Here is a 13,126-nt window from a genome sequence, read left to right as displayed (position 1 = left end):
GTAATTGTAGTGAAAGAACTGAAAAAACGGTTGGTCCTAAAGCTGGCACAAAAATCGCCATTAAAGAGAAACTGCATGAACAGAATCACGTCGGGGTCACCAGTTTGTAATACTTCGACCGTGCGAACCAAAGGAGATGGCGACGTAGACGGAAAAAGGCTCCTTTTTACCATGTCGCACGGTCGAACACAAAATAAGATATATAAGATAGAAGGCTCGTCGTGAGAGATACGAGCCATAATGCCAGTAAAAGAACTTAGGACAAACAGAACCGTTAGATATATAATGAGAGTAAGTTTATTAACATAGTGAAACTGTTTGTGTCTGTGTGTGCGTGCATGCGGCATATAAAAATAACACAGTAGATAAGTCAGGCCTTCGTGTACAAGAGAAGGTATACAACATTGTGAAGTGACGGACAGTCGTATAAGCAATAGTGTGTGTACAATATGTGAGTGTACAAGTGTGTGGGTGAATGAGAGGAACACAGAATATAGAAAGAGTGTCTGTAACATAGACTACAAGTCTCAAACACTGAGACAGAGAAATACCAGTTCGTATTAGAGTTACACAAGGAGATAGAATGTTCATACGCAGGAAGTTGTGGCCAAGTAGCAGAGCTGTGGTATCACAGTATGTGTGTTGAGCGTCGAATGATGTGACCGTTTACCTGATACAGAATATTCTCGCTGGTTAATTCTGACTATTGCTCGTGGTGGAAACAATCCACTCAAACAGGGTCGATATAAAACCGAGTGTGTTGATATCGGTGTGTACTTGGTGGTGGGGTTGCTGGCGCACGACGTTGTGGTAGACAGTACATAGGTGGTGAAGACGTCGGCGCTGGAACTGGCTGTAGCTGTAGCTGTGTTCTGTATGTGTGGTCAACGACCAGACCTGTGAGAGATCTGAAATCGAAGACGACTACCGTCGTTGGATCGAGCTTATTTATAGGCGAAATAGGGCTCACCGGAAACCCAGAAAAACTCTTTCTCACGTGACTTATCTTTAGGCCACGATTGGACGTAATGCCGCCTTAGCAAGCAGAACATGGGGACACTTGCCGCGCAAATAAGAACCAATCAGGATGGTGGGCAGAAGAGTCCAAGGCGGTTAGCAGTGTAGTGAAACTACCTATCGTCACTAGATACAAAACTGCTATCGCCATTCTTCTCATTTAAATATAAACAAACGCGAACGTAGCGGAAAACATTAACCTTGTCATCACGTGACTGATCATTATTCGAATCGGCAACTTCTTCGAACCGTTCCCGCCAGAACGCAAACTGACCAATCACAGCCCTTAATAAGGTCACGTGATAGTGTTTTTCTGCTACCGTCTTGGAGCCCCCTTAACGCCTTAAATAGATCAACTCATACCCAACAATTTGTCTCGGTCCAGTTTCTCTTAGAGATTGTTCCGTGTACCACACGACAGCAGCAGCAACAATCAGCTAGCGACCACTTCAACAGCTTCGTCCAGCCAACGATGACCACCGCCGTCGCCGCATCAGCAACATGAGTCTACGACTACTAACCAGCACCATCGTCATGACCAACACGATTACTACCAAGCAGCCTCAATCACCACCAGCGTCTACACGACTTTATATGTACACCAAACCACCGCGGCACATCTCTCTCTTCGATTCTGTTAGGTGACTCAGCTTCACCACGATAATAAACAGACAAGAGATCTCAGCCAGCGACGAACATCTGTATAACAAGAATCACGGCCCGGCATCGATGCCACGACATCACAACTAGTGATCAGCTCTGCCACACTCAGCCTTCCCTCCTTTCACATACAGACTCATACTATTGGGTACACAAGAACTGGTATAATTGCTCACGTGTTATTGACTCTCTTTCTATCTGCTGTAATAACTCACATACACACACATGTATCACTCACATACATACTTTTCTTTGTATGACGGCCTGTCTTTGATTATGTTATTATATGTCGCATTCACACTCACACACAGACATACATCTTTAACGCTACAATAAATATCTCTGTTATTCATCTAATACGGTTGTGGTCTTTCATTACTGGTCATCTATGTTATCGTAGCATAACATATCATGTATATCATCTTTGATATATTATTTTGTATTCGACCGTGTGACACGTTTAAATAAAAGGAGTCCTCTGATTCTTCCATTCGTCACCATATCTCCTTTTTGAGTTCGCACGGTCGTCCTTACAGCAGCTTCGTTATCATTTATGATTGAATGCCCGAGAGAGAGGTTTCACTACACGTCTATTCTGCTGGTGCACGTGGAAAAAGAATGTTCTCGTGTGAGAGAGGCCAGCGTTAACGCGATAGAACAAAACTGCACACTGGGAGTCCTTTAGAAGAGCGAGACCAGGAACTCAAAGGAACTCCACTGAATATGGCGACAGGCTACATTATATAAGTGACAATAGGACGTAGCAGAGAACATCTGTTCAAGGGAGCTTATTAATCCAGCCACTCAGAGACCGAGAAGAGCTGTAAACTGAGTGTCGTTTGAGCCTACCTTGAAGTCAAAATGCATGTTTTGAACAAATGCTAATACAGACATGCTACAAAACTATGAGGCCAGACATAAAAAATATTACGTGTTGTTTTGTGTAAAATATCAAATTCAAAGTCACTTTTCAGTTTGATTGCAAAGTTACATTAAATAAATAAATATAATTCGACAATTGACGGGTAAAGTTTTTATGTAATATTGTGGAGTTAATTTTATATATAATAAATTAAATTCAGCGTCAGTTCCTAGTTTTATTGCAAAGTTACATGAAAGAAAACGAATTTGACAGTGGAAAATTCCAATAAATAAAGTAAACAAAAAGAATAAAGTTTGATAGATTGCCACGTCTATTGTATGACTATCACAACCTACACAACGACAGTTCTCAAATTTCGGCGCTTGTCTATGAAACGAGGGGTGAATTCCTGAAGATTCGGATTTACGGGGCATTGTCTATTCACAGCAATTGTAGCTCAATCGTCCACTGAGTTCTGCTTATAAGTTTTTTATCATCTGCAGCTTGAATTAACAGCATGACAATCCGTACAGCTTTACAGGTAGCATTACTGTGATTTGAAACCGTTCTGAAGAGTTCAGAGTAGACATTCAGCAGGCAAGCAAAAGCTCGAGTAATTAAGCCAGTGAGTTCAAAATACGTGAAAACCACCCAAATGAAACGCTTTGTACTGTAACACTTTGCTTTCAGATCATTCTACTTCAACTATCATTAATAAGAGTGTATCGATGTTGAGAAACTACTCCTTTTGTTGGGTGACAAGAAGACACTTCATGATGTTATAGTTTCCAGCCGAAAAGCAGTAACAGAACTCTGAGTAAATTTAATCCAAAAAAGAAAATGATGGTCTCACAGTAAAAATTGGCGAGCGAATCTCCACTACATGTTTGCCGACTTCGAAATAACCTCACTGATTACCGGGTTCTCCAAATGTTGTGGCAAGTTTCTTCATAGTTGGTTGTCGCTAAGTCCAGTGGTTTGTTAATTAATAGCATACCGCATCTTTCGTCATGCAGCTTGTTTCGATTCACATCAAGTTCTTAATGCAAATAGATATCAATTTCAGCTTGTTAGTAAAGACAATCTTAGCATCTTTACGAGAGCTTTGATTCGTAGCAAAAACGTGCTCAAAAAGTACAAGAGGGAAAAAAAAAACATTTTGCAGCAAAAAGTGACGGAACCAAATTGTCTTCAGTTTGTTTCACCGATGTGTTGCTATACCCACAAAAAAATATGGCAATCTAAAATAGATGGAAGCGTAATATAAAATCCACCACAATGACCAGTCCTTGTTGCGGTGTGGTAGCTAGCGAAAGCTCCAAGCAGAGACTTCCATGCTGGACAGGTCAAAGTATAGAGACCATACAAATATAGACCACTGCTTCCCAGTGGAAGAGGTGGTCCATGTTAGCCGCTTCTTATTAACACACCTTTATTATAGGTCGCAGCTCTATTGAACATATTCTTAAATATGGACAAGCTGGATAATAATGTTGCTAAGTTGTTTATTTAAACTACGTCATCATTGACCTTTCTGTGAGTGTAATATTTGCTTATAGTTAAGTCTAATGTAAAGTCTAAAACAAATGACATTTTAAAGCTGATACAGTTTTAGGATTAAATTAAATTCCTAAAATATGCTAATTAAATTTCCTCATGTTGTGGGGAGACTAATAGCCTGTCGTCTCAGTATAACTGTATGCTGGAGAGGTTTATCTCTATTTTTTACGGGTATCTAAACTGCACAGGTCACTAATTTGCAGATCCCAACTCCGCTGAAGTTACACATGATTACGGGCGCGAAATTTTTTTTCCCATGAGAGTTCCGGACCCCAGTTATGAACTCATTTGCATACAGCCAATCAGAGTTGAGCTATCAAACTAGTGTCCACCTAGTCAGGAAAATGCTCTGGTTGAGTTCAGTGGAAGATGTGCGTTATAGCAAATGCCAACTGTTCTAAACGGGTTAATAGGGGCGACAAAAGTGAAATTTAATGTATAAAGTGAATGGAGAGTTGCTCACCGATGATGCCATAAGTGTTGCCAATTTGCGTAATTTACTAGAAAATGCAAATGAATGTAGTTTCCTAATTTGTTGACTGATTTTGTACATTCCTAATTTGAAATGTTGGTGTTGATCTGGAAACATCGTAATCAATATGGCGTTGTGTCGTATTGCGCCCTCCTTGCATATATCAATGGGTACATGCAGTATCACTAATCTCAGTCTGAGCATAGGTACCTAATGTTAGCTCCATATAGAAATGGTGCTCAATTGATCTATGAGAATGATGGAGGGAGGGAATGCGGTGCTTGTGTGAGACTTGCTATGCTGTATTCACAGAGTGGCATACACCATTCTATACCTGACTGGCTGTACTGTAGCAGTACACAGTATGTGGATTTTCAAGATGAGCTCTGATTGGCTGTATGCTGGAACTCTCGTGGAAACTCTCGTGGGAAAAAAATTTCGCGCCCCGGGCGCCACTTTTGGGTCTGCTGTAGGCAGTACGTGTTTTTTTTTGGGGGGGGGGGGGGTCCGGGGACGGTAAACAGAAGGGCCGCCCCGAGCGGCACACATTCTAGCTACATTAGTGTTCATGACTCTTAAATCGATGTAATCTATTTTTACATGCATTTGATACATATGGATATTCACACACACGCGCGTGCGCACGCACACACCCACGTTTCAGTTAATCCTATCCAGATTGCTAACCACCAAAAGTCTCTTTCCCCCACTTATTCTCTCTTTCTCTTCTCTCTCTTCCTTCCTCTGTTCCCCTCTACTCTCTCTTCTTTCTCTCCTTTGAACTCACTTTCTTTTCCCATTCTCCTCCCCTTATGAGTTAATACTCCAAGCTTTAAGGTCGCTCTCGTAGACATCTTCAAATTTATGTTCCAGCTATGTTTCGCAATACTCTTTTTACTCTGTGTGGATTTTAAAATCAAATATAAAAAACTAGTACACATTACTTCGAAATTATAGTTCAAAATTCTGAAAGAATTACCCACATTACTTACCTTGTTATATTAATCAAACGCATGTGAAGCAAAATTATTAACAAAACGCTTCTTTTTTTAAGACACTCAAGTGTTAATTTAAATTTCCCAAGAATCTGAAATTATACTTTTTGAAATTATGCGACTCACTCAGATTACCGTTTACGAAGAACTAGTGCCTCTCGGTGTACTGTTTGACAACTACTGCCATAAATATGCTTTTTGGCAAAAGTCTATGGTTACATATGACGACAAATGCTGTTCAGATCTTTAAGATATATATGTTGATTACAGTTTGACTTACGTTCATATTACTTATAATTCCGTTGGCGTAGATCACATCTTTCTCATCAGATGTTCGGAAACAGAATGAAGAGAATTTAAGAGAAATTTTTAAATTCTCTTCATCCTTCCAACATCTGACAATGTAAAACTGTTCTACTTTCAAATAATATGCAACTGAGCGTAACTTCAACCAAATGAGTTGAGTGCTAATTTCTTAACAATAGTAGTCGCACATTTAATTGGCGGTTATTTTGAGTAATTGAGATTGCAATATGTGGTTCCAGATGGCGACAAGCATTTCTTACAATCACAGAAAGGTATAATGTTGAACCGTTGTTCTTGTTTGCAATATAAGACCTATGCATCACTATCATACAAGCCAATTTTAAGAATATAAGTAATTTTGTCCTTGATCTTATGTTAACAGACAGTTTCTGGTTGTCCTACTCAGACAATTACTGTCTGTCTATACGCTATAACATGTTTACGTAAACTGCAACCTATCGTCAAAACTACTACCATATATGGCAATTTGATGGACTCGAACAAAACAGAAAGTTATCTTGATATTAAAATAACATAATTACTTTGACAATGAAGGTAATTATAAAAAGCAATGACTTGTTCCAGATATCACGTGTAAAACATAAAAACTTATATGCATATTTTCATGAGCAAGTTGAGTAAAACCAAACATTGACATATAAATAAATACGAATTACTTACTGTTTTTACAGGGTGCACAAGAGGCCGAGACTTGTCCTGCAAGATAAACAACGTTAAAATTAAGTTAGATATATATATATATATATGTGTGTGTGTGTGTGTACAATGAACGAAACATTAATATATGAGATCTGCAATAAATACAGCTTATTTCTGATATATTTTGGGTGGAATTTTAGTTAGCGATCGTTGAAATTTCACTTTTGGTGTTTTTTTCAGCTAAAATGGATTTGAATATGCTTAGAAAGAAACTATTTGGACAAAACATAAGTAGCAGTTGGATTCGATCCACGTCTTGCCGCCTTGAAATCACAATGGATAACAACTGCGCAAACTCATTTGTTATCCAATCAACGGCTGTTGTTCACGTGATAGTTTGGTGGCTCGTCTAGACTTTCCCTGAACACAGAAATTTTGCAGAGTGTTGAGACCTCCAAGCTGCCATGACGTTCTCCACTCTCACACCTTCAAAATGAGTCAGTTTCCCATTGGCGTTCACTCTCTTCATAACTGTTTTCGCAGCTACATATTCAACCTTGGCCAATTGAAGAAGACTCACCACAGTACAGTGACCAAATGTTGAAAATTTCAAACAAAGACTTCCTGCGTCGCGTAAGTTGTTTCATCCGAATATTTCTTTTGCTTGTATTGCATGAACACCTCTATATGAATGTAACAATAACTTATGTTCTAAAACACAAATAAACCTTACTAACGTGTTACACGTATGTAAGAACGACCGTGCGAACCCAAAAGGAGAAATGGTGACGAATGGAAAAACAGGGCTCCTTTCTTTAAACGCGTCACACGGTCGAACACAAGATATATCAAAGATGATATAAATATGTTATACTTCGATAACATAGTGAATTCGTAAATGACCAGTAAGGAAGACGATAGAACACAACCGATAGAGATTGAATAACAGAAATATTTATTGTGACATTAAAATGTATGTCTGTGTGTGAGTGTGAATGCGACATAATGAAAACATAATAAAAGACAGGCCGTCGTATAAAGAAAAGAGTGTGTGTAAGTGATACATGTAAGTGTATGCGCGATATACAGCAGATATAAAAAGAGTCAGTAACACATATAAGAATTTGCCAGTTCTTAGAGTACACAATAGTAACAGTCTGTATGTAAGAAGTTGAGGCGTGTGTGGCAGAGCGATCACTCGTCGTGATGCTAGGGCTTCTATGCCGAGCCGGGTTCTGGAATACAGATGTTCGTCGCAGGCTAGGTTCTTGTCTGTTGTCTATCGTGGCGAAGGCGAATCGCACAAACAGAGTTAGAAGTTAGCTGGTGTACGTATAAGTCATGTTGACGATGGTGGCGAATCTTGTAGTTCGTAGTTGAAGTGGTGTTGACGCTGGCGGCGATGCTGGTAGTCGTAGTTGTACGAAGCTGTTGGTTGTTGTCGCTGGCTGCTGCTGCTGTGTGGTACACGGAACAGGTCTCTAAGAGATCTGAACCGAGACGAATTTGCCGGGTATAATTTAGTCTATTTAAAGCAAAATAGGGGCTCCAGAGAGCATCTGAAAAACACCATCACGTGACCTTATTAAGGGCCACTGATTGGTCAGTTTGCGTTCTGGCGGGAACGGTACGAAGCAGTTGCCGCTTCAAATAATAATTAGTCACGTGAGGGATACAATATGCTGCTCTCCGCTACGCCCGCGCTTGTTTATATATCATGGCGATAGATGATTTTGTATATAATGGCGATCGAGGTGTTAGTTTCACTACACGTATATTGCGGGAACCTATAAGCGGTTGGATTGCAGGGATTGATTGAAGTCACAGCTTAAACCTAAGTGACATGGAATACGGTGGAGGATTACAAATAAAGTTGAGCTGTTCGGAATCTAAATCATTTGATGTCCTCTGCTACAGATCTTTGTGTGAGATCATACATTAAACCATATTGGGTTGATTTCATCTACATAGCTTTGGATACACGCTTAAACTGACGAATATTTATGAGGCCGCCCCAGATAAAATTATATAAAATATGTATAAAGTTGAAAGAATAAACGAAATAAAGAAATACAACAAAGGATGTGTTGTAGCAATAAGAATCTTGGGGAGACCCCAGGATCTCCGAGCTATATACCAAATTAAATGCCAATATGTACAACAATAATGGCAATCAAAAATTAGTATTTAAAAAAAAAACTGTCGTCGAGGACAATTTATTTGTTGTGGTTTTAAAAAACCTGCACATCGAAATGTGATATATAGACTCTGTAAGTGCTTTTACCCCTCTCAAAAATATACCTATGTGGTTGAATGTGCCTTCGGTGCTGTTCTGGACGTACTGATGAAAAAACGAAGACGTCTCAATATTTGTGAATGTAGCTACCTTCAAGAAAAACTAACTGGATTTGTTCCTTGGTTTTCAAGTTTAGTTCTTCTCCTCACAGACCAAAGTTGTCATAAAATCAAACGGAAGATCTTAGTTGGGAGCAATCTATTATTATCTTTGTGTGTGTGTGTTTCTTTTGTTTGTTTTTTTCTTTTGTTGGCATTTAATAAAGCGCTTTTGGCCTTCCTAAAAACATATTCGATATTATATCATTTGGAAGTTTTATAATACATTGAAATAAGATTTATTTCTTTTTATATTATATTTTATAACATACTATTTCATATTATTAAGACTGTGAGCTGGCAAGGAAAATGTTTAGTGCACGCCAGGGAAAATGTTTAATTCCATTTCGTCCGTCTTTACGTTCTGAGTTCAAATTCCGCCGTGATCGACTTTGCCTTTCATCCTTTTGGTGGTCGATGAAATAAATAAGTACCAGTTGTGTACTGGGTTGATATAATCGATTTTGCTCCTTACACGAAATTACTGGCCTTTTGCCAAAGTTTGGAACCAATATTTCATACTAATTGATAATATGATTTTTGTTTTTATTTTATAACACGGAATAATATTCTATATTATCTTTTTTTTTTCATTTGATTGCAGTTAATCAATCAATTTACTTTCATAAATTATTTCAATAACTGACACAGTAAAAGTATAATGGTGAAAAAATGCTCACAAGACGAGAAATGTGACCTTGGACTCTGAGAACCACACACATAGATTATATTGTAGTCAAATGTTTTGGCCAGGACTGCCTATGTAATCGAATACAATGTAACAAAAGTAATAGAGAATGTTGCAAAGAAATTGTTAGACATTTTCGTATGATTTCTCTGGTATATTTGATTACACTTGCAGTACTGATTGAAATAAGCCCTTCTGTACTATATAATGTATTATATAATGTAATGACGCATTATATGAAGCACTTTCTGCGTACACATAAGGGAAGGATTCTATTCCAAGTGGAAAATTACTACAAAATAATTTGTTGTTGTTGGCACTCAGTCGCTTACGACGTCGAGGGTTCCAGTTGATCCGATCAACGGAACAGCCTGCTCGTGAAATTAACGTGCAAGTGGCTGAGCACTCCACAGACACGTGTACCCTTAACGTAGTTCTCGGGGATATTCAGCGTGACACGGCTGACCCTTTGAATTACAGGCACAACAGAAAAAGGAAGTAAGAGTGAGAAAAAGTTGTGGTGAATGAGTACAGCAGGGTTCGCCACCATCCCCTGCCGGAGCCTCGTGGAGCTTTAGGTGTTTTCGCTCAATAAACACTCACAACGCCCGGTCTGGGAATCGAAACCGCGATCCTATGACCGCGAGTCCGCTGCTCTGACCACTGGGCCATTGCGCCTCCACTACAAAATAATTACAGAAGCGTTTAAGAGATTTTTAAAAAAACAGATAAATTCTATGAATTAGCTAGGGGTTTTTTTTATGTTCTTAACAAGAAGAATCAACACATTTCCTACAGATATGAAAGATACAATAAATAATCACCGATGAGATGTTTGAAGAGAAAAACAGTGCAGCAATTGATGAATGTCTCCACATCCTCCTGGTTATAATGATAACTTTAATCAATTTTTCATCAAAGATAGTTAAAATATTGTAATATTTGAATATATATTCCATTATATACGCGCAGCCATGGTTGTTTGGTTAAGAAGCTCACATTGCAACGGGACGGTTTGGACTCAGTCTTACTTCACAGCACCTTGGACAAGCGTTTTATGCAATGGTCCATGACCAACTAATGTCTTGTGAATGAATTTGGTTGACGATCACTGTGTAAAAACCGGTCGTCTGTGTGTGTGTTCTTAATTTTTTATTCTTTTACCTGTTTCAGTGATTTGGCTGTGGCCATGCTGGAGCACCGCCTTGAAGGAGATTTGGTCGAACAAATCTACTCTAGGGCTTATTTCTTATGCCTAGTATTTATTTTATCGGACTTTTTACCAAACCGCTGTGTTGCGGGAACGTAGACACACCAACACCTATTGAAACCAGTGATGGGAGGGCATAGACACAAAGACACACACGTAGATACACACACGCACACACACACACACACACACACACACACATACACAAACACACTCACACACATATATATATATATATATATATACACGACAGGCTTCTTTCAGTTTCCGTCTACCAAATCTACTCACAAGGCTTTGGTCGGCTATAGCAGAAGACGAAGCAAGCTTCTTACCACACAGTCACGCCTGCGCCTATAAATAGACAGGTCGTCGTCGATTTACGACCTGTCCGACTTACGACCGATCGACCTTACGACGATTGGCGCGCCAGCTCCCGGTAGCAATAATTTATAGTCCAGTTGAAATATAATGAGTTTAATTTCTTAGAAATTAACCCGTCTACGGATGACGACAGGTAATAAACGCTTACTCTAGGTTTGGTTATCGATGGCCACTGTGGTTATCCCAAGTGTTGAATGAATATCCTGTCGCGGAGACATCGAGGCAACCTCGTATTTGTTTATTAGACGACTGCTTGAGACTCCGAACAATAACACTGTTGTAGTATAATACAGAATACTGTGTGTGACTTTTACTTAAGAATGTACCTCAAAAATGTAAAAATATAAAACAAAGCTATGTAGGCCTATAGGTCGACTTACGACCAAATCGACTTACGACAAGTTTGTCGGAACCAATTGAGGTCGTAAGTCGACGACGACCTGTATATATATATATATATATATATTTGTGGACGTACCTTTGTGTTTGTCCTTTACCACGGTCTGACAACTGGTGTTGGTTTATTTGTTTTCCCGTTACCTGAAGAGTTTTAGTCGAGCAAATCGACACCAGTATTAATGTCTTTCTTTTTTCAAGCCTGGTAGTTATTCTATCAGGTGTCTTTTGCCGGACTGCTAATTTACGGGTACGTAAACAGACCAACACCAGTTGTCAAGCATAGGTGGTGGTAAGGATGATGGTGAAACACTGACACACAGATATAAATACAAACACACACACAACACACATACACACAACACAAGCACACATAGATACACGCACATATACATACATACGTACATATATACATACGTGCATGTGTGTGTACGTATCATATATATATATATGTATATATATATATATATATATATATATATATATATATATATATATATATATATATATATATATATAGAGAGAGAGAGAGAGAGAGAGAGAGAGAGAGAGAGAGAGAGAGAGAGAAATACATATATATATAAATATATATATATATATATATATATATATATATATATATATATACGACGAGCGTCTACTCGTTTTCTTTCTATCGAATTCACTCACATTACATTAGTCGGCTCGAGGTTTTAGTAGAAGACACTAGTTTAAGGTGCTGTGCAGCGGGACTGTACCCGAAAATCCGTGGTTGCATAGCTTAACTACACGACTATGCCTGCACCTAGTCTATCACAAGTAAAATTCTCAGACAAACTGCTAGAAATAACAATAAGATATCTTTGAATCACACTACCGTTTTGAAATGAGAAAGATATTATCTTTGAATCACACTAACGTTTTGAAATGAGAAAGATGTTACATATGATAACATGATACATATGATAACATATAATAACATAATCTTAGATCAAAGTTGATCTGGAGCTAAATAATAATAACATCAATAATTATAATGATTTTTCGTTTGCACAGAATCATTTTTTTACGCCAGGGTGTAACTGGTATTTATTTTATCGATTTCCACATATACGAACGGTAACAATCAATATCTTTTTCTACTCTGGGCACAAGGCCCGAAATTTTGGGAAAGGAAACCAGTCGACTAAATCGACCCCAGTACGCAACTAGTACTTAATTTATCGACCCCGAAAGGATGAAAGGTAAAGTTGACCTCAGCGAAATTTGAACTCAGAACATAAAGACAGACGAAAAACCCCTAAGCATTTTTCCCGGCGTGCTAACGTTTCAATAGCGGCATAATTTGAACTCTGTACGATGAAAGACTGAAACAATATAATATACCACTGCACTAAGGTGGCGAGCTGGCAGAATCACTAGCACACCGGGCAAAATGCTTAGTGGCATTTCGTCCACTTTTAGGTTCTGATTTCAAATTCCGCTGAGGTCGACTTTGCTTTTCATCTTTCTGAGTCAATAAACAAGTACCAGTTGCGTACTGGTC

General features: G+C 38.7%; 1 protein-coding gene across 1 annotated transcript in view; it reads right to left on the bottom strand.

Moving 5' to 3' along the window:
• LOC106876216 (uncharacterized) overlaps window positions 1-13,126 on the bottom strand; it is a 106,200-nt gene that overhangs the window by 90,779 nt on the left and 2,295 nt on the right. The window contains exon 2 of the mRNA XM_014924684.3: window positions 6,554-6,589. Within this exon, the coding sequence (XP_014780170.2) occupies window positions 6,554-6,589 (36 nt within the window). The remainder of the gene's footprint in view (window positions 1-6,553; window positions 6,590-13,126) is intronic.

The sequence above is a fragment of the Octopus bimaculoides genome, chromosome 8, assembly GCF_046866305.1.
Source record: "Octopus bimaculoides isolate indiv1 chromosome 8, ASM4686630v1, whole genome shotgun sequence".
Lineage (NCBI taxonomy): Eukaryota > Metazoa > Mollusca > Cephalopoda > Octopoda > Octopodidae > Octopus > Octopus bimaculoides.
The sequence above is the reverse complement of the archived record's forward strand: the minus strand, read 5'-3'. Positions and strand labels throughout refer to the sequence as shown.